This window comes from Panthera pardus, unplaced genomic scaffold (assembly GCF_024362965.1).
Source record: "Panthera pardus isolate Hobbes unplaced genomic scaffold, ASM2436296v1 HiC_scaffold_22, whole genome shotgun sequence".
NCBI lineage: Eukaryota > Metazoa > Chordata > Mammalia > Carnivora > Felidae > Panthera > Panthera pardus.
The window spans coordinates 12,252,523-12,274,255 of NW_026526788.1; the positions used below are offsets into that span (position 1 = coordinate 12,252,523).

At 46.4% G+C, this 21,733-nt stretch overlaps 1 protein-coding gene across 3 annotated transcripts in view; it reads right to left on the bottom strand.

Annotated features, from left to right (window-relative positions):
- PAPSS2 (3'-phosphoadenosine 5'-phosphosulfate synthase 2) overlaps nucleotides 1-21,733 on the bottom strand; it is a 74,780-nt gene that overhangs the window by 46,676 nt on the left and 6,371 nt on the right. Inside the window, exon 1 of one of the 3 annotated variants that reach the window (XM_053910254.1) lies at nucleotides 4,819-4,972. The exons of the other annotated variants lie outside the window; for them this stretch is intronic. Within the exon in view, the coding sequence (XP_053766229.1) occupies nucleotides 4,819-4,842 (24 nt within the window). The 5' untranslated portion in view covers nucleotides 4,843-4,972. Of the gene's footprint in view, nucleotides 1-4,818; nucleotides 4,973-21,733 lie in introns of those variants that run through there. 3 annotated transcript variants of the gene reach the window in all.

Consider the following 21,733-nt stretch of genomic DNA (forward strand, 5'->3'; position numbering starts at 1 on the left):
GACGGTCTTAGGGGCACCTGGGTGGCTCAGTAGGTTAAGTGTCTGACTCCTGATCTCAGTTCAGGTCATGATCTCACAGTTCGTGGGATTGAGCCCTGAATCAGGCTCTGCACTGACGGTATGGAGCCTGCTTGGGATTCTCTCTCCCTCTCTCTCTCTGCCCCTCCCCTGCTCACACGCTCTCTCAAAAATTAAAAAAAAAAAAAAAAAAAAAAGTCCTGCTTCCAAACTGTTAGCTGCTAGAAACAACTGGGTTGCAGGAACACAGTATGTGTCATCGCGAGAGACTAAAGTTTTACCGGTTCTGAAATTTCAGACATCACTGTTTTTCAAAGTCTAGATCATTTTTTCCAGCAAGACTGATAGCCTATATTAAGAACATGCAGCTTTCACACATTACCTGGAAACTGGTGGAGAGCAGAGTCGTGGGCTGGGGAGGGGGATGGAACGGGACGCGGAGGGGGGAGGCTGTGTAGCAGGGCATGGGGAGACTATACGGAGACATTGTGGGGAAGAGAATTCAACCTCAGGATCCACGACTGAGCAACTCAGACATTCCTAGGTGGCCACACTCTCCCCCTCTGTCAACCAGTGAGTAAAATGGCCTTTTTTCTTCTCTTTCTTTCCATTTTTTTTTTTTTTTTTTGGAGAACTGCCACTCTCCTGGCTGACAAGGCTCACAGATTTCCACAGCGGAAAGAAGTGTCTGGAAGAAAAGGATGAAGTTCTACGGAAGACAGCCTGCACATTTCACTTGAATAAAAAGGCCTTTAGAACAAACTTGGTTTTAACCTATCCCTATACACATACACAACCAACCAACAAACAGAAACTTCCGTCCAGACTTGAAGGTGGCCAATGTTCCTTCTTATTCTCCAGAGCAGGAAACAAAGTGAGTGATGAGCCTTCCTGGGTGCGGAATCTCTGGCCATCATCTCACCAAAGATCCAGCAACCTCCTTCCCTGTTCTAAAACGGTCAGGGATGAAGGAGTGGATTATGTCATGTCCTACGGATGAGGGAACTTGGCAACGGGTGGCCCTGTGTGTGCTCCGCCATTTTGCCCCAAGGAGATGCCAAGAACTGACTTCCCATCAGCTTCCTGGTTCTGGACCCAAGGCTGGGAAATTGATCTTTCTTTTCAATGTTAAACCACCTCTACCTGAACGTCCTGTCACTTGAGAGGCAGGAGGAAGGAAAATACATCCGTGGAAATTCTCTAAAAAACATAAATGTGAGTTGGTATTTCTTTTCCTACAAAGAGCCAGAGGAGGCTCCATACAGGAAAAAGAATTCCTCAATACAGGAAAAACAAGAGGGGGAAAAAAACCCCAAAAAAACCCAATCCAAACAGGTCTCTTCACATTCCACCTGTGAAAAGTGAAGCCTTAACAGTTATAAAGCCAAAGGTGTGCTAACAAAACAGACCTGCTCCCCCCTCCTCGGAAGAGTCAATCCTGCTTTTCAATAGGTCTTTGCAAAGAGGAGCCCAGAACCAGCCTACACGGGATCTCCCGGGGACTCAGAAATGTCAGGTGAACCAGTGGGAGGGCTTTTCATCTAAGTGCAGCAAACTTCTCCTCGGAACAAAGCTTGGTCCCGGAGGCAGAGACGGGTCCACATGGCCCGGTGACAGAGATTTTGTCTCCGGGCCCGCTGCCACAGAGTCACAGCTGAACCCTTTCAAGGGGACAGGAGACGATCAGACCCAGGAACTGCTTCCCCACAGGGCTCAGTCGGGCACTGAGGCAGAAAAGTGACCGGGACGGTGAACAGCACGGGCTCTTGGGCTCAAGTGACCTGCACAACTTGTTTTAATAATAATGATGATAAATATAATAATAATAACATCATCATCATAATAACAAATATGAAAGCCGCTCTAAGCCTCAGTTTCCCGGCAGCTGCCAAATGGACCCAACAACGGCACCAACCTCCCAGGACTGTTATCAATATTCAAAGACACCCAGCTGCCACTCAGCAGTCATCTGGCAAGTAAGCCAATGTCTTCACACTTGGACGAACACCCCACAGCAAGGAGGACGGACACACGCGCGACGACACGCGATAGGGTGGGTCTGGCAAACGCAACGCCGAGAGAGGCCAGACACGAAAGGAGTGCGCACGCTGTATGATGGCATTTACCCAAAGCTCAAACACAGGCAAAGCAACAGGATCGGTAGTGTTCAAACACAGGGCGGCCACCCTGAGCTGGCTGACCACGCATCCGCCAGGCCCCAGGCGGGCCGGATCAGTCACTGGCACAGGTGGGCCGCTCCCCGAGGACGCCTACAGGGAGCGGCAGGCAGGGAGCCCGAGAGACGTGGCCCTGCTTCTGGCACTGCGACTCCATCCGTGGAGGGTCCACACTGAAGCACACGCCCCGCGGCTGCGTTCACACAGCAGGTGGAAGGAGCCTCCGGCAGCAATCACCTAGCTTAGGCATGTTAAAACCTGAGGTCCGGTGGGGGTGGGGGGGTACACTAGGGTTTTTGTAACTTTTATTTATGTATTTTGAGAGAGAGATAGGGAGCGAGCAGGGGAGAGGCAGAGAGAGAAAGAAGGTGAGAGAGAATCCCCAGGAAGCTCCACGCCGTCAGCACAGAGCCCAACTACAGTCTTGAACCCACAAACCGGAAGATCATGACCTGAGCCAAAATCAAGAGGCAGACACTTAATCACGGAGCCACCCAGGCGTTCCAGGATTTTTGTTGGTTCGTTTGTTTGTTTCTTTAAAACAGGGTTAACCTCTGCAATCAGACAACACAAAGAAACAAAAGGCATCCAAATCAGCCAGGAGGAGGTCAAACTTTCCCTCTTCACAGATGACATGATACTCTATATGGAAAACCCAAAAGATTCCACCCAAAAACTGCTAGAATTGATCCATGAATTCAGCAAAGTGGCAGGATATAAAATCAACGCACAGAAATCGGTTGCAATCCTATACACCAACAATGAGGTGACAGAAAGAGAAATCGAGGAATCAATCCCATTTACAGTTGCACAAAAAACCATAAAATACCTAGGAATAAATCTAACCATAGAGGTGAAAAATCTATACACTGAAAACCATAAAAAGCTTATGAAAGAAATTGAAGACACACAGAAAATGGAAAAAGATTCCATGCTCCTGGATAGGAAGAATAAACATTGTTAAAATGTTGATACTACCCAAAGCAATCTACATATTCAATGCAATCCCTACCAAAATAACACCAGCATTCTTCACAGAGCTAGAACAAATAATCCTAAAATTTGTATGGAACCAGAAAAGACCCCGAGTAGCCAAAGCAATCTTGAAAAAGAAAACCAAAGCAGGAGGCATCACAATCCCAGACTTCAAGCTATACTACAAAGCTGTAACCATCAAGACAGTATGGTACTGGCACAAAAACAGACGCTCCAATCAATGGAATAGAATAGAAAACCCAGAAATGGACCCACAAACGTTTGGCCAACTAATCTTTGACAAAGCGGGAAAGAATATCCAATGCAATAAAGACAGTCTCTTCAGCAAGTGGTGCTGGGAAAACTGGACAGCGACATGCAGAAGAATGAACCCGGACCACTTTCTTACACCAGACACAAAAATAAACTCAAAATGGATGAAAGAACTCAATGTAAGACAGGAAGCCATCAACATCCTCGAGGAGAAAGCAGGCAAAAACCTCCTTGATCTTGGCCGCAGCAACTTCTTATCCAACACGTCTCCAGAGGCAAGGGAAACAAAAGCAAAAATGAACTATGGGGACCTCATCAAAATAAAAGCTTCTTCACAGCGAAGGGCACAATCAGCAAAACTAAAAGGCAACTGACAGAATGGGAGAAGATATTTGCAAATGACAGATCAGATAAAGGGTTAGTATCCAAAATCTATAAAGAACGTGTCAAACTCAACACCCAAAAAACAAATAATCTAGTGGAGACATGGGCAAAAGACACAAATAGACACTTCTCCAAAGAAGACATCCAGATGGCCAACCGGCACATGAAAAATGCTCCACATCACTCATCATCAGGGAAATACAAATCAAAACCACAATGAGATACCACCTTATTCCTGTCAGAATGGCTCACATTAACAACTCAGGCAACAACGGATGTTGGTGAGGATGCGGAGAAAGAGGATCTCTTTTGCATTGTTGGTGGGAATGCAAGCTGGTGCAGCCACTCTGGAAAATAGTATGGAGGGTCCTCAAAAAACTAAAAATAGAACTACCCTACGACCCAGCAATTGCACAACTAGGCATTTCTCCACGGGATACAGGTGTGCTGTTTTGAAGGGACACATGCACCCCCATGTTTAAAGCAGCACTATCAACAATAGCCAAAGTATGGAAAGAGCCCGAATGTCCATTGATGGATGAATGGATAAAGAAGATGTGGTATATATATACAGTGGAGTATTACTCGGCAATCAAAAAGAATGAAATCTTGCCATTTGCAACTACGTGGATGGAACTAGGGGGTATTATGCAAAGTGAAATTAGTCAGAGAAAGACAAAAATCATATGACTTCACTCCTATGAGGACTTTAAGAGACAAAACAAATGAACATAAGGGAAGGGAAACAAAAATAATATAAAAACAGGGAGGGGGACAAAACAGAAGAGACTCATAAACATGGAGAACAGGGTTACTGGAGGGGGTGTGGGGGGGGGGATGGGCTAAATGGGGAAGGGGCACTAAGGAATCTCCTCCTGAAATCATTGTTGCACTAGATGCTAACTAATTTGGATGTAAATTTTAAAAAAATAAAAAATAAAATTAAAAAAAGAAGACAAAATAAAACAAAACAAAACAAAACAGGATTAACCTGACGGGCTGGCTTCGTCTCCATGGATCATGCATTCAAATCACCATGCACCTCTATTTTGCTGCAGTTTGTGGACAACGTGCATTGAGTGGGACGACGTGACTATCAACGGATCAAATGGCTGTGCAGGCTGCGTATCCCTTCCCTCCTTTCCTGCTTCTATGGATTACACGAAGAAGATACTTTAGCTGAATACGCGGAAGAAGCCTAAAAGAGCTGTTAGTGAGCCTGACCCCCCAGCCACGTGTTCAAACCCTCATGGATGGACGCGAGGACACAACGGTGCCACCACAGTCCTGCAGGATCAATGCAGAGCCACTCCGCGCTCTCGTGTTCTGCGATGGGAACACGGCGAGTGTGAGGCGCGTCCCCTCAGACACACACAAGGCCCCCGTTGTCGCACCGTCGTGCTTCTGGGCAGGCGAGAAGCTACACGATTTGGGATACTCGGCCGTAGCCTCAGAATTACGGGGAAGGCCAACGGCATCTCTGGGCTTTGCAGCCTCCCCGCTCCCTGGGCGAAGAAGAGAGACTTCCAGATGCCTCCCCTCTCTGTCAGCACAGCGTCAATCTGCCCACACTTGTCCTCCGTGTCCCTCCTCCTTGTGAGGACAGGCACACCCCCTCCTGTTCCCAGCGCCGAGGAGGTGAGAGGGGGCACGAGGGCCACCCCCACCTTCTGAGCTCGGCACGACCTCTGCCATCAACACCGTCAGCGCTGCCTCACTTGATAAGATGGCCTGACACGGTGGCGCCTGGGTGGCTCAGTCAGTTAGCATCAGACTCTTGATCTTGGCTCAGGTCACGATATCAGGGTCATGAGATCGAGCCCCACACTGGACTCCACGCGGAGCATGGAGCCTGCTTCCGATTCTCTCTCTTCCTCTCCCTGCCTCTCCCTTCTCAAAGTAAATATATAAACATTAAAAAAAAACCAAAAAAGATGTCCTGATATGGATGATGGAATGAGTCACTCTGCACCATTTCATGCCCGCTTCCAGTGACTGCCGTCTTTCTTTTGCAAACGTCTCTTCAGCTGCATGCTTCCTAACCTTTCTCGAACACAGACATTCTGCACGGTTATCAAACACACGCTTTCCATCTCAAGGACCTAATCTTAAAGCTCCAACTCAAGTATGGACAGCTCCCATTGAGGTAGGTGGTTTCACAGCCCTGGGAAATCCCCTCACGGTACATTATAAAGACGCCTTGTTTGAATGTTGGTTATTAACTCTGCCCCCCGCCCCCGGCCCCCAACAAGGGTCTTCTTGGTTCAACTGGAAAAACTAGCCCCAAGGCTGAGCTGACTGGATTCTGTGTGCCTACCTCACAAGCCGTCCCTCTGTTGATCTGTGCGGGCGAGGCTGGGGCCCAGGGCGGAGTGTTCCGCTTTGCCCTTCTGCAGACCCACGAACGAGCTAACTTAGCAAACCTTAAGCAAACAGATCTTTTATGGAAGATCTTTTACCAAAATGGAAACCTGGATCAGCTGAGCAAAAGTTTTAGTTGTTGTTTCTTTTTTCCTCCCCTCTCCACATCTATCTGCCTTCCTTCCTCTTTCTCTTTCTCTTTCTTTCTCTCTTTCTCTCTCTTATATTAGGCATTTGTTGAACCTGGATAAAGATGTAAACTTGGATTTCTTTGAATTGACATGACAAAAATGTGATTTAAAAAGCGTGGCATATTTAATGACTTCTCTTAGTGGAACCAGGGATACGGTTTCCTTCCCTTTAAGGCAGAGTTTTGCTGCCTTGCAATTTGGTTATAAAATGCCTTCAAAGATGCCAGGGCCTATACAGGTAAATGTCAGAGGTCCCTTTTCCCTGTTAGCCTAATGCTCCTTGTATCATTCTCCGGTCTTTTCCCTCCCCTATTCTATTTTTTTTTTTAATTGTGCAAATTACCCTTAAAAAGGATACATAGGGGTGCCTGGGTGGCTCGGTCGGTTGAATGTCCGACTTCGGCTCAGGTCATGATCTCACGGTCCGTAAGTTCGAGCCCCGCATCGGGCTCTGTGCTGACAGCTCAGAGCCTGGAGCCTGTTTCAGATTCTGTGTCTCCCTCTCTCTGTGACCCTCCCCCATTCATGCTCTGTCTCTCTCGGTCTCAAAAATAAATAAAAACGTTTAAAAAAAATAAAAAATAAATAAAAAGGATACATAGCATCTGGCCCAGAATCATGTCCCTATTTCAAAGGCCTCCTCGTGTCGGCCGTTCGCCTCGCTCTGCTTCACGTCTGCTTTCCACAATAGCCCACAACTGGAAACTACCCACGTGTCCCTCATTTGGCGATCATCAACCCCTGATATATCCCTGCAGTGGAATACTACTCAGTCATAAAAAAGAACGAACGAGGGGCGCCTGGGTGGCTCAGTCGGTTAAGCGTCTGACTTCGGCTCAGGTCATGATCTCGCGGTTCGTGAGTTCAGGCCCCGCATTGGGCTCTATGCTGATGGCTCAGAGCCTGGAGCCTGTTTCAGATTCTGTGTCTCCCTCTCTCTCTGACCCTCCCCCGTTCATGCTCTGTCTCTCTCTGCCTCAAAGATAAATAAAGGTTTAAAAAAAAAAATTAAAAAAAAAAAAAAAAAGAATGAACGATACATGCTACAACGTGGATGGACCTTTAGAACATTTCACCAAGCAAGAGAAGCCAGACGGAAAAGACCGTGCATTGTATGATCCCATTTACAGGAAACATCCAGAGCCGGAAAATCTTTGGAGACAGAAAATAGACAGTTGGCTTCTTGGGACTCAGGGTGGGAACAGGAGTGATGCAAATGGGCACATGGAATGTTTTGGGTGTGGTGGACATGTTCTAAAATCAGGCTGTGGGGCGCCTGGGGGCCTCAGATGGTTAGGCATCCGACTCTCGGTTTTGGCTTGGGTCACGATCTCACAGTTTCTGAGTTCGGGCCCCGTGTCAGACTCTGTGCTGACAGCATGGAGCCTGCTTGGGATTTGGGATTCTCTGTCCCACTGCCCCCCCCCCTCCGGCCCCTCCCCTGCTTGCATGCTCCCTCCCTCTCAAAATAAATAAAATTTTAAAAATAAGATTGAAATGATGATTGCACAGCTGTAAGCATCCTCGGGTTCTTCGCGTATTACGTGACTGCATCATTAAATTGGGCCAGTTTACAGTATGTAAATTCATAACAGTTTATAGTGTGTAGATTAGACTTCCAGAGAGCCGTGTTTAAGAACATTCTTACACATATTCATTGTTTGATGGAAACCCTGAGTTAGCCCGTTTCATTCCCTCACTCAGAACCTCTTTGGATTCTTGTACCGGTTCCAAAACATGCAACTTTGGTCTATGACTAAGACTGCACATAATAATTCACTTTGACGCTAACCTTTACCTGAAATGAAGAGCGTCTCCTGTTTGGAAGTTTCTTTATTTCGAGGAGACTGTGGTAAGCGTGACTTCAAGAACTGCCAAGCTAGGGCTGAGCTGTATGATGCTCCTGGACGCCGAAGCCGAGGCCCTAAGAAATGCGTGGCTGAATACGTTGTGGTGGGGGGCGGTCCTGTGCATTTCAGGACGGTTAGCACCAACCTTCTCCCTGCTCCCAGTTGTGACAACCAGAAACTGTCTCTGGACATTGCCAATGTCCCCGGAGGGACTCGGTCGGCCCTGGTTGGAGAATCAGGGCCACACGGCAGTGAGAATGAACAAATTCTGGCCACACACACACACACACACACACACAACACGGATGACCTCAATACAACTTGGGCACGAGAAGCCAGACACAGGAGAGTCTGTAACACACAACTCCTTTTACGTAAAGTTAAAAATCTGGCAGGACTAATCAGATGGTGACTTAGGGGAGGGAGGGAGGGAGGGGGAGAGAGAGAGAGAGAGAGAGAGACTGGAAGGAGCTTCTGAGATTCCGCTGGCAGCTGTTTCTCAGTCTAGGTGTTGGGTACACAGGTGTGCTTATGAAAATTCACTGGGCACTACAGGTAAGATTTATAGATTTTTCTGTATGTATATTATATTTAAAGAAAGTTTAAAAATAAGGGCCACTGCTGCTACAGCAGCAAAGGGGGCGTTCAAGGTAACTCGGGAGGGCGCGGTGCTTCGTAACGGGTGCTAACTCATTCCTCCACCGTGACTCCTTCTGGCCCACCCTTACTGCAGGACAGAAATCCAGTGTGCTCCACTGATGAATGACAGCTTGTTCCCCGGGCACTTTGTCATCCAGGTGCCAAAACCAAGAAAGCCACAGCCACCCACCCGGCCCTGCCCATTTTCAACTCGTGTTTGCAGAGCACAGGCCTGTTTCAGTGTGAAACGGAGTTAAAGGAGACAAATCAAGGAAGGCTCGCTCCGGTGCTAAAGAAAATAGTCGGGGCGCCCCGGGTGGCTCGGTCAGTTGAGCATCCGACTCCTGATTTTAGCTCGGGTCATGAGCTTACGGTTCGTGAGTTCGAGCCCCACGTCAGGCTCTGTGCTGGCCCGTGTGGAGCCTGCTTGGGATTCTCTCTCTCCGCCCTTCCCAACTTGCTCTTTCTCTCAAAATAAAGAAAGTAACTTAAATAAAATAAAATCTTTAAAAAAAAAAAAAGGAAGAAAATAGTGGGTCTAATTCCCAGATCTGAGAGTGCCACACGTGCCCAAGATGGCTGCTCGCCACGGTCGTGGAGAATGACTTTTGCAGACTCCATGTTTTCACTGTCCGCTGGGACCCCTCCAGACCAATTACCTGCCTTGCAGAGTGTGGACCAGGGCCAAGGGTGGAGGGGCCATAATGACCTTTGATCTAAGCAGACTTGGGTGACATCAGACCCAGGCTTACGAATACGACCAGCGAGTTCACTATACCATTTCGCTGAAAGCCTCAAATTATCGGGAGTTCCTCACAGCCTTCCAGACTCCTACTTGCAAATGCACGTCCAGGTTAGCAAATAAATTCTCCATGGGTCTCCCGTGTCTCTGCACATCGTGTGGGTCGGGTGCCAACTGCCATTTATTCCAGACCGCCTTTTCAGGAATGTCCGTAAATAGCCCTGGATGACAGAGACAGCATCTCCTTCCAGGGCAAAGGGCCTGCATGCCTATCGCCCATTATTAAGAGGTTCAGATTCCCTAAGCTTAGAATTCCTCTCCTGTAACATAACGTGCTGCTTGCACTGGTACCTGTCCAGATGCATCCACCTGTCAAGCACAGAACCTGCCTGAGATTCTCTCTCTCCCTCTCTCTCTAACTCTCCCCTGCTCGTGCTCACTCTCTCTCTCTCTCAAAATAAATAAACTTAAAACAAAAATGCAAGGCAAGGCAAGGCAAGGCAAAGCAAGGCAAGAAAATGAAGTCCAAAAGAGGCACACAGAACTTCTTCGAGGAGGAATGCACCTGACAGTTCTCTGTGCTGGTTCTGCACAGGGCTGGTGAGAAGACTTAGGATAGAACTTCCCAGTCTTATTTACCCTGCTTCCAAGACACCAAGCCATTTGGTCTCGGTCATTTTTTTAAGTAGGCTCTATGTCCAACGTGGGACTCGAACTCATGACCCCAAGATCAAGAGTCCCACGCTCTATCGACTAAGCCAGCCAGGTGCCCCTGTTCATGTTTGATCCCAAGGTATATTGACCCGCTACAGGTGAAATTTGTTTTTCCTCCTGATAGTTATATAGGAGATTTATAGTAAAAGGATCATTTTGAATTTCTTCTGAGTTTCGTATAAATGGGCACATGGTGTTCAAAACAGTTGTAACCAAATGCACTTCAAAATAAGACAGAAGGAAAAGTTGCCATCCGAAAGAAACCAAGTGTAAATCAGAAAGCCTGCCATTAACTTAAGAACTGCCACGAGCTTGATTCATCTAATCTTTTTAAGTCTATGTATCTGTATTAAATGAAAGTCTACTTTTTCTTTTATTTGCTGCATTAAGAATGAATAATCTCAGGTTGCCTGAGTGGCTCAGGTGGTTAAGCGTCTGACTCTCGATTTCCACTCAGGTCATGATCTCACGGTCTTGGGGTCGAGCCCCGCGTCGGGCTCAGCGCTGAGCGTGGCTCCTGCTTGGATTCTGTCGCCCTCTTTCTCTGCCCCTCTTGTGCCCCACCTGTGCTCTCTCTCCCTCAAAAAATCAAAATTAAAAAGCAAACAAGAATGAATAATCTCTATGAAGGTTACTGCTATATATGGCAACTTATTAATTTTTAAACCTAATGAGATCAATAAAGTTGATTAAAACCCATATATCAAAACCCTCAGATAAACCGAGACAAGGAGTCTATTAACTTGGGTGGAAAAGGTACAGTGGTTATAAATTAATTTGATTCATTCTAAGCAATTTTAGAAGATAGGAATGAAATGGGGCGCCTGGGTGGCTCAGCTGGTTAAGCGTCCACTCTTTTCAGCTCAGGTCACGATCGCGGTTCACGGTTGGAACCCCACGCCGGGCTCTGCGCTGACAGTGCTGAGCCTGCTTGGGATTCTCTCTCTCCCTCTCTCCCTGCCCCTCCCGTGCTTGCACCCTCTCTCTCAAAATAAATAAACATTTAAAAAAATAATAAATCATCTACAGAAAGAAGACAGGCACGAAATACATAAACGGACAGCGTATCTGCCCATGAGGCCCATGAGGTCCTTACGTATTTTTCCCAGAAACGCTCAATTTACACTCACGACTCATGAAGCAAAGGCATCTTTGGAGAGTTCTCCCCATGTGGCTTCTTACGACGCAACTCCATCAAACATGACAAAGGGGTTCTTTTAGATCTACTTCCATCAGAACCCACTAGGTTCAACAGGCAGGTCTGGAAACTTCCACGCTCAACAATCACAAGCTGCCCACGAGAATGGGCCAGTCTCTTGAATGCGATGTGAGAATAGGCAACAGGGCAACTTTCCAAGGAATAGACAGGCACCACAAGCCAACAACAGCTGACTAAGACAACGCTCTCCAGGTTTTTCCAGAAAGCTGTCTGCTCATTAGGTAATGGTGAAACAGGACAGGCCTGGCAAGCTTTTAAACATTCCAGCTGCAGTAGTTAATTTTAAATATTCCGCGAGCAATGCAGCGATCACAGAAGCCTGCCTTTGCGGGGAAATGGCCTAACATATCTGGAAAAAAAAAAAAATCTGGAAAGAGCAAGTATCATCCTGAAGTGGAGAAACCCGTCTGTTACTAGCTAGTTGGGGGGCCTCAGGCCTGTCACAATGCTCCCCATCTGTACGGCGAAGGAAATAGGCCAGGCCACGTTTCTCCAGCTGGGGCGTGGGGGGGGGGGGGAACCACAGAATCTTCTAGCTGGCTTTTAAAGAAACCAACACAGACCCCAATCCAATCGGATTCTCTGGGAGTAGGGTCCAGGCATCAATATTCGGGGAAGCTTAGCAGGGTTGAAAAACACTGGACAAGACAGATGGTCTCTAAGGTTGCAGCCAGGTCTCGTTAATTAAGGGAAGCAAGCAGCATGAGCATACTGGATGGAACACAAGACCACACAAGACACAGGCAAGCGTAAAGAGAATTCTAACCAGGGACTCACAGCACATAGGTATCAGCAGAGAACGATCTTCTCAAGTGAAACTTGGCTTCCCTGTACGTGAACAATAAATATTCTTGATCAATAAAAACAATAACAGAACCATTCGCAGCCCAGAACCACATGAAAGGTATTATGTCATTAGCCTCTGGTGGCGTTCGAACTTGTTATCCAACTCCAAACTTATGGCATACATATGTATCGAGCTCTGAAAAGTCAGAGACTCAAATATCTTTAAAAGCATTTTTTTAGGGGTGCCTGGGTGGCTCAGTCGGTTAAGCGTCCGACTTCGGCTCAGGTCATGATCTCATGGTCCGTGGTTTGAGCCCCGCATCGGGCTCTGTGCTGACAGCTCAGAGTCTGGAACCTGCTTCGGATTCTGTGTCTCCCTCTCTCTGTGCTCCTCCCCTGCTCACGCTCTCTGTCTCTCAAAATAAATAAATAAATAAAATAAACATTAAAAAAAATTTTGTTTAATTTTTTAAATGTTTATTTCTGTGACAGAGAGAGACAGAGTGAGAGCTGGGGGAGGGCAGAGAGACAGAGAGGAAGACACAGAACCCGAAGCAGGCTCCAGGCTCTGAGCTGTCAGCACAGAGCCCGACGCGGGGTTCAAACTCACAAACTGAGAAATCATGACCTGAGCCGAAGTCGGACGCTCAACCTACTGAGCCACCCAGGCGCCCCCTCAACTCTCTTTTTAATACAAACTATAAATCAACGAGCATGAAAGTAGGTTGTTAATCTCTCACTGGAAAATTCCAAGAGTTGATAGGGCAAAAGCCAAGAGGACTGTTTTATAGGGACAGATACCCTCGTAGTTTTATGGAGGAAGGAGAGGACATGTAACCATTACAGCCAGAACCAATACCATGACTGGAACGGCATTTGTAGGTCCATGCCTTTGAGTGATCCACTTGAATGGAGACTTAAAAAATAAAACAAGATAAAAACCCTCCTTCACCTGGCCTGCCACTGCCTTGAATTTTAGTCAGTAGGGCATGCATTCTCAAACTACGGACGTTAGACGTAGGCCCCGTAGGAGGTCCGTGGACGCTATGAAACAGTGCGAGGCGGTGTGTGTGCATGAATGTACCCGTGCACAGAGGTTTCTTACTCTTTTCTGAGTCAAGAAACCAACCCCTCGGTAGCCAGCTGCGACGGAAGCCAGATAGATCCCTTCTCAGAAAAAAAAACAAGTTTTCAAGTGCACTCAATAAATTACGAAGGGTTGCAAAGGCAAACAATGAACCGTAGCTACGAAAAGTGGGTTTTCTGAATTACAATACAGTAATAGCTATCCTTCCTTACCAACTTATTACGTAACAAGCTCTAGTTCTTCAGACCGCCACAACAGGTGTCTTAATTTTGTATCTTGGGTGACATCAGCAACGACCTAATGTGACATGAAAACGTCTGTGGTTTCTATCAGTGACATAATCAGAACTGTTGCTAATGCTACCGTGGTTCGTTGGGTGGGTTCCTCATGCAAAGAAGCGATACTTTCTGTTGGAGGTTATAGAAAACATCGTCCTCATCTCTGTTCACAATTGTCCTGAGTTCTCTGGATTCTAGAGGAAGGACCTTTGACCTATGTCTTTATCCATCCTGAAGTGATTGGTTTATAGGCGTCCAGGAAAGGTGGAACATTAGACCGCAGAGCACCCAGTGAACATTTCAGGGACTGGTGTCGAAGGCCCTGCAGACACAGAGCCCTGAACAGTCGCAAAATAACGGGGAGAGAGAGAGGGTGCAGTGCTCTCTGAGATGGGACCGTAAGGACAGCTCCATGATTTTCTGGAACCAAAATTCAAATGCATCTTATTTTTAATTTAATGTGTTCTGCAGAGTTCCTTAAAAAATGTACAGTGACTTTAAGATACAAGAAGCGTAGCAAAAGCTCATGAATCGGAAACGTAGGAGACAGAGAGATGGGAAGACAACACAGGACATACAGCGAAATGGCACCAAACATAAGTCTGGTACAAAAAAAAAGGAAAGTGAGCCTCGAATTCACTTCTGAGCTTGCTGGCAGGCATCTTGAGGCTGAAAACCCAGACAGTTGCACAAGTTACAGTTTCCAAAGGATGATGCCAAAAACAAAACAAAGCAAACAAACACGTCAGAAAAATAGAACCTTTCTGGTACTTGGACCAGATAGAAATTTCTCCCATGGGTGTCTGTAAAGAGAATACCATGTGTCACAATAAATGAACAATAACCTCAATAGTATCATTACGGGAGAAAGGACAATGAGTTTCTAGGAACCTTTTTAAAAGTAATTTTTTTTAAAAACAAAGCAGGGGCGCCTGGGTGGCTCAGTCGGTTAAGCGTCTGACTTCGGCTCAGGTCATGATCTCACAGCTTGTGAGTTTGAGCCCCGTGTCAGACTCTAAGGTGTCAGCACAGAGCCTGGAGTCTGCTTCGGATTCTGTGTCTCCCTCTGCCCCCTCTCTCTGCCCCTCCCTTACTTGCTCTCGGTCTCAAAAATAACCAAACACAGTTTAGTGGGGCGGGGGCTCGAGAAGGAAGGCTAGGCACTCAGGCCTCTGAATGCAGATGTGAGAGCCAGGCTGACAGGCCAGGGACCTGAGTAAGTCAGAACTCAGCACACTGACCCCCCACTGTCAACAGCAGGAAATGGCAAACTTTTCACAAAGGGTCAGACAGTAAATATTTTCAGTTTCCCAGGGCACGTGGTCTATTGCACAGACACATCTCTACCACGAAAGCAGCCGCAGTGTGTAAATGAACGGGCACTGCTGAGTTACAATAAGCTTGGTTTATAGACACTGGAATTTAAATCTCATATACTTTTTTTTTAAATTTTTTTTTAACGTTTATTTTTGAGACAGAGACAGAGCATGAACGGGGGAGGGTCAGAGAGAGAGGGAGACACAGAATGTGAAACAGGCGCCAGGCCCTGAGCTGTCAGCACAGAGCCCAACACGAGGCTCGAACTCACGGACTGTGAGATCATGACCTGAGCCGAAGTCGGCCGCTTAACCGACTGAGCCACCCAGGCGCCCCAAATCTCATATACTTTTCACACGTCATGAAATAGAATTCCTCCTTTGATTTTGTTTGTTTTTTTGTTTGTTTTTTTGTTTTCTTACCAAGCCATATAAAGAAATGTAAAAACTGTTCTTAGCTTACAGGCTATAGCAAAACAGGGGAGGGGCTGGGTTGGGGGCCAAGGACGTAATTTCCTAACTCTTAGCACACAGGGTCACCCACCCCCACCCAGAGATCTCCTGGACACCCATCCATCTCTTTCCTCGAGTTTCTATCTATAGTCACTTTTTGAGATAATTACTGTTTCCACATTTTATAGGCACCTGCTCACAAAGCCAACCAGGATGACACCATAAAAAGAGCAGAATTTTTATGCTCCATGGAAATAAGAGCATAATCCAGGAAGAATTAGCAGCAAAGAAATGGTTGAGTTCCCGGTCTCCTCGTTAAAATAAACACACACACACACACACACACACACACACACACACACACACACAGTAGTAAACCTGAATATACAACTTTCCCTGTGTCCAGGATCACGTGTTAGTCCTGGAGAGACATATAAACACATGTATAATTATAACAACCACTTAATCCACCTGTTACGGCTGTTACAGCCCGAGCTCTCTCGATGGAAACGAGACCACGTGATGTCTCATGACACACAGTGAGTTGGTGCAATCCCGGGAAGAATTCAAATATTCAAATTCATTCAAATAATCACTCCGATGTCCCTGAGCCTCTGTCTGCGGAGACAAAATGAGGTGCGAGGGGCCCTGGGAACCTGGGGTTGCCACTGGTTCCCAAGAAGGCCCTGTCTCTTAAAGCTTATTTATTTATTTTTGAGAGAGAGACAGAGCATGAGCAGGGGAGGGGCAGAGAGAGAGAGAGAGAGAGAGAGAGAGAGAGAGAGAGACAGAACCCGAAGCAGGCTCCAGGCTCCGAGCTGGCAGCACAGAGCCCGACGCGGGGCTCAAACCCACAAACCGTGAGATCGTGACCTAAGCCGAAGTCGGACACTGAACAGACTGAGCCACCCAGGCGCCCTGCCCCCGTCCCCATCTCTTTATTTTAGCGTCCTCACCTGTGATCTACCCATTCTGGAGAGCTGCTCGGGTCAGTGAGAAGAGTGTGATGCAAGAAAGGGAGCGTGCACGGCCCAGAGGAGGCCCCCTACAGATCAGGGACGCGACAGTCACCCCTGTGCAAACAGCACACATCAAATCGCGTCTCCCCGAGACACGTGACTGCATTCAGCACGTGCTCTAAACTGCGCGGTTCCGGGGGGGGGGGGGGGGGGGGGGCTCGACACAGGTCTCAGTCGCCCTTCCAAACACCGGCCCTGTACACGGTGGGCCTCAGGCCGTGTTGATACCCCTCTGTATCTTTTTTTCACTTTTGCGACTGGTCCTGGTTAGGAGCTGTGCCTAGGATACGGGCCCCTCGCATCGTGAAGGATTAAAATTCTGTGCCGGTCTAGCACACGCAGAGGCCAGGCACGCAGCCTGGGGGCTCTGGGGACGCGTAGCCCACGAGTGCTTGCCTGTGCAGCGCTCACATAACGAACAAGGCAAAGGCTACGGTTACATGTGAGTCACTGCAATTATTTCTACGGACATTCACCCCCCCGGAACACTGGAGCTTTGTGTTACTCGAGCGAGATGCTGGGTCGGATTCCAAACGTCACTGTTCCCGACGCTGGCCGCAGAGCCTCATCCAAACTAGAATTTACTGCCTTTTAACGGCATTTGCTAAAATCCACGTCTTCTGAGGAGCACGCCACATTCCAGGAAGCCCCTGAGGGACCTTCCTTTCGAGGGAAGCGCAGCATCTTGCTGGTTTCGTCGCGGCATTCATCCGCATCCACGGGGACGGGATCTAAAAGTGATGTCTAAAGGATCGGAATAATCCTCGCTCGGAGAGTCTTGTATCCGTCACGTCCGTTACAGTAAGACACGAAAGAAAGAGAATGACTGAAGACACGTCTGGCCCAGCTTGGCCACTTACAGCCGCGTGTCCCGAGGCAAGTTACGTAAGCCCAACGAGCCTGAGCATCCTGGGCTAGAAACTGGACGAAAACAGCAGGTGCTTCGTAGGTCACCGTGAGATAAGACTGTGGAAAGTCCCTGAGTTAATGTCTGTCCCTCCCTCTGTTTAGGGAACCCGGATGGATCAATGAGATACCTTTCTGAACCCTGAGGGAGATTTAGGATGTAATCAAGAATTCGTATCACCGCGTGGCGTTTAAAAGGCTTATTAAATGGTGGACTCACACACACACACACACACACACACACACACACACACACACGCCAAGGAAGAAATCAGGTACTCATGATGACTCCGGTTTTTCCACTCATTAAAGTAGCTACCTGTGCAGGTACGACACATCCTTTTGACGGAACTTTCTATCCGGGGTGTCTGGCACGGGGACAACGTGGATTCTCGTGATTTCTAGACGGTCTCCACACTACTCTCCTCATTGAAATAGCGTGAGCCTGCTCCAGGAAGGGGTTCAGTCTCGCCCCGCCTATAAGTACACGCGGCCAGTGCCGCTGTCCTTCACACCATGAGGGTAGGCTCCAGCCTCCCACGTATGGGCCTCCTTGAAATTGGAATCTAGGCCTTCCTGTTGTTTGTCATTGAGGAGGTGGCCCGGGACTCTACTGGCCTCCTGATGACAGGATGGGGCAACTCCCAAAATGTTTCTTCCAACCATGGTGGAAGGTGCCTCTTATAATCTCACAGCTCCTAGGTGCCCCTCATCGGTCCCCAGTGAAGTGGAATCAGGCGCTATCTGGTCGCCAACATCCTTAAGCCTCAACCTCCATTTGGGTCAAATCCTTATTGTAGGAAAAATGCACTGGTGGCCCAGTCTGCTTTTACCTTCTAGAAATCACAGTTACTACTTGGCTCAAGTATTAGCAGTTTTAGTGGAAACAAAGCATTCTGTTCGTGTTTGCTAAATACTGACACAGTGGGAACATGGGCACCCGAGGGGCTCAGTCCCTTAAGAGTCTGACTTCGGCTCAGGACGTGATCTCACGGTTTGTGGGTTCGAGCCCCGCGTTGGGCTCTGTGCTGACAGCTCAGAGCCTGGAGCCTGCTTCGGATTCTGTGTGTGTCTCTCTCTCTCTGCCCCTCTCCTGCTCGCACTCTGTCTCTCTCTAAAAAATAAATAAAAGTTAAAAAAAATGTTTAATTGTCTCTCTTTTTAAAAAAAAATAAAAAATAATTGAAAAAAATAAAAAAATAAGCAAAAAACTATTGCCCATACTTGTGGCGTCTGAAAACAAAGAAAATTCATTTTCCCGTTATTCACCTCATGTCACCAAAAGGGAAAAAAGTGTGGGATGGTAAAGGTCACAACATTTGCTAACACCTGCCATTCACTCTTTTCTAAAAAGTGCTGGGGAATATCTCTAAGCAGAATCCATTATTATCTTCGTGAGGTATTAGCACGAGGCAGCTGCCAAAATATTTTACAAATGAAGCATACTAGTTACCCAACCCAGCTGCGCTATTGCTACTGGGTGTTGAATCTCATTCCCTCTGTGAAATAAACACCTTATTCACCACGGAGGAGCTAATACGATTTTTAGCATCTCCTGTGGGGAACTCTCCAAAGACTTCTTCCAGTGAAATGAGTTCCCTTCTATTTGTCCACAAACTTGCTTCATGAGCTGTTAAGGCCTAAATGAGTTAAAGCACAGGAACCCTCTGAATCGGGTGCCAAACGCATAAGGGCTCAGCGCTGGAGATAAACAAGTCACAACAGAGAAGGGATTTTCTAAGACAACGCGCTCTCCACATCAAAACTCCTGGTGCGTATGCAAATCCCTCGGGTGGTATTTTAATGTCTCGGTTTTATCAGCTCTCTCCTTACGATTAAACACAGTGGGATGAATATACAATTTTTTCTTTCACTTTTTAGTAACTACTCAAAACGTCGTGGTACTACTGACCCAATGGCCCAAGGTCTGTAACTTGTATACTTTAGGAACAGACTCCTTGCTGGGACTCGCCATCTAGGTAAATTTGCCTGGCAGGACCACACAATCATCGTAATTGACCACACGGTAGGTCATGAACTTAGGAGAAGTACACATGGATGGATTCTGAGGTTAGACTGGAAATTCCGAGAACTATAAGAACTGAGGCTTTCATGCGCAACTGACAAGGTCCAGCTTCGACCGAATACGGTTTTATCTGTATCGCACAGCATATAATCATTGACATCTCTTTTTCTCTTTTCTTGATAAAACGATTAAACCGTATGAGAAGGCTTAAGGAAGAGTGAGTGAGGTTGGGGGAGCGGGTTGAATTTTCTAACGAGAAGCAGGCCGGCTAATGAGAAAATATTTCAGAATGGTACCCTTACATTTTTCGAATGTTGCTCTTTGGTCTGTGTTTTCTATCTCCAGAATGTCAAAACAAAACGTGAAAGCTAAATCAGGGTGTAATCATGACTCACCGATAATCAGCTTTGGGAGTGGTTTTTTCTTCATCTATGGAGAATACTTCCTAGTCAATAAAAGAAACCAAGCTGCAGAAAAATGGGCTGGGCTTCCTCCAAAGAGCATATGATTGAGACAAAAGTGCTGGGTATGGAGTGAGTGATCAGAGTTCTACCTTTATGGTGGTGTCACCAACCAGCTGGCCAGGAAGGTGGCCACAAGCCTTGGCAAAGGTTTTAAAAGCTGTGTATCAATCGCAATTATAAAGGGCTTATTAAGATGAGCTCTGAATTTTTCTTCCAGAAGTAAAATGCTAGGGTTCCTTTAAAAATATATTTTTTAGGGGCACCTGGGGGGGCTCAGTCGGTTGAGCTTCCAACTTCAGCTCAGGTCATGATCTCACGGTTTGTGAGTTCAAGCCCCATGTCATGCTCTGTGCTAACAGTTCAGAGGCTGGAGCCTGCTTTGGTTCTGTGTGTCTCTCTTTCTGCCCCTCCCCAACTTGTGTTTTTGCTCTCTCAAAAATTAAAACAAAAAAGATAAAATAAGAATAAAATAAAATAAAATAAAATAAAATAAAATAAAATAAAATAAAATAAAATAAAATAAAATAAAAATATTTTTAAGGGGCGCCTGGGTAGCCCTGTCAGTTAAGCATCCCATCCAACTCTTGATTTTGGCTCAGGTCATGATCTCACAGTTTGTGAAGTCGAGCCCTGAGTAGGGTTCTGCACAGGCAGCCCAGACCTGGTTGGGATTCTCTCTCTCTCCCTCTCTCTCTCTCTGTTCCTCCCCGAGCTCTCCCTCAATCTCTAAATAAATAAGTAAACTTAAATATATATATATATATATATTTTTTTTTTTAAGTAGGAGCAGCCCAAATAAAAAGTAAATAATTTAAAATTTTAGCTTAATAGGGAAAAGAGTTTTAAAATTATATGAGAAAAAAAAAGAAGAAAAACAATTGTATAAGAAGTTACTTGGGAATTTTGTGGATTTTGGCCTAGAGCGCTCGAGTACTGACTGGGCAGAAGGTTGAAAGAATAGAAAGGCTGTGGGTGGGGTGTTACAATTACAAAAAGTAAATGCTGTGTTTACAAAAGACTTAATGACAGAGTTTGAATGGAGTAAAAAACTATAATTGGAAAATACAAGGCTTTAGTAGCTATAGTTAATTACGGCAAGACCAGATCCTGGTTAGGTTATTCAGCAAATGATTGGTGAGTAAACCAATGCACAGATACATACGTGAAGACTTGACAGGAAATAAAAAGGGGAAAGATTTTAAGAGACCTTCAGGAAAACAAAATAGTGTACAATGGGACCACATGCGGATGACCAAAAAGTGAATTCAGGTTTTTAACAGTAGGAAATACAAGAAAATAAATTCATCGCCAACATCTTGAGTTGCTGATTTTGCTAGAAATTGGGAAGACATGAATTACCCACAAATAAATGATGATTGGGGAGAGTACAGATGAATGAGGTTATGGGGATAACATCTCAGACTGCACCCTCGGTGATTTATTTAAGTCTCAAAGTAAAGTCTGCAAATGATTTTCAAGGCACAAACCCAGCATACATTAAAAAGGAGAAAGGCACACCTGCGGGGCTCAGTCCTACTTCAGCTCAGGTCATTATCTTGCGGAACGCAAGTTCGAGCCCCATGTCGGGCTCTGTGCTGATAGCTCAGAGCCTGGAGCCTGCTTCAGATTCTGTGTCTCCCTCTCTTTCTCTCTCTGCCCCTCCCCCACTCTCTCTCAAAAATACACAGTAAAAAAAATTTTTTTAATAAGTAAAAAGAAAAAGCAAAAAAGTCATTATTATGAGACTGGCCACAGACACTTGGCGGATAAATATCAATATTTTTCATAACAAAACACATAAAGTAGATGTTAACCAGATATTTAAAGCAAATGATCACCTTTAATGATGTAGCAT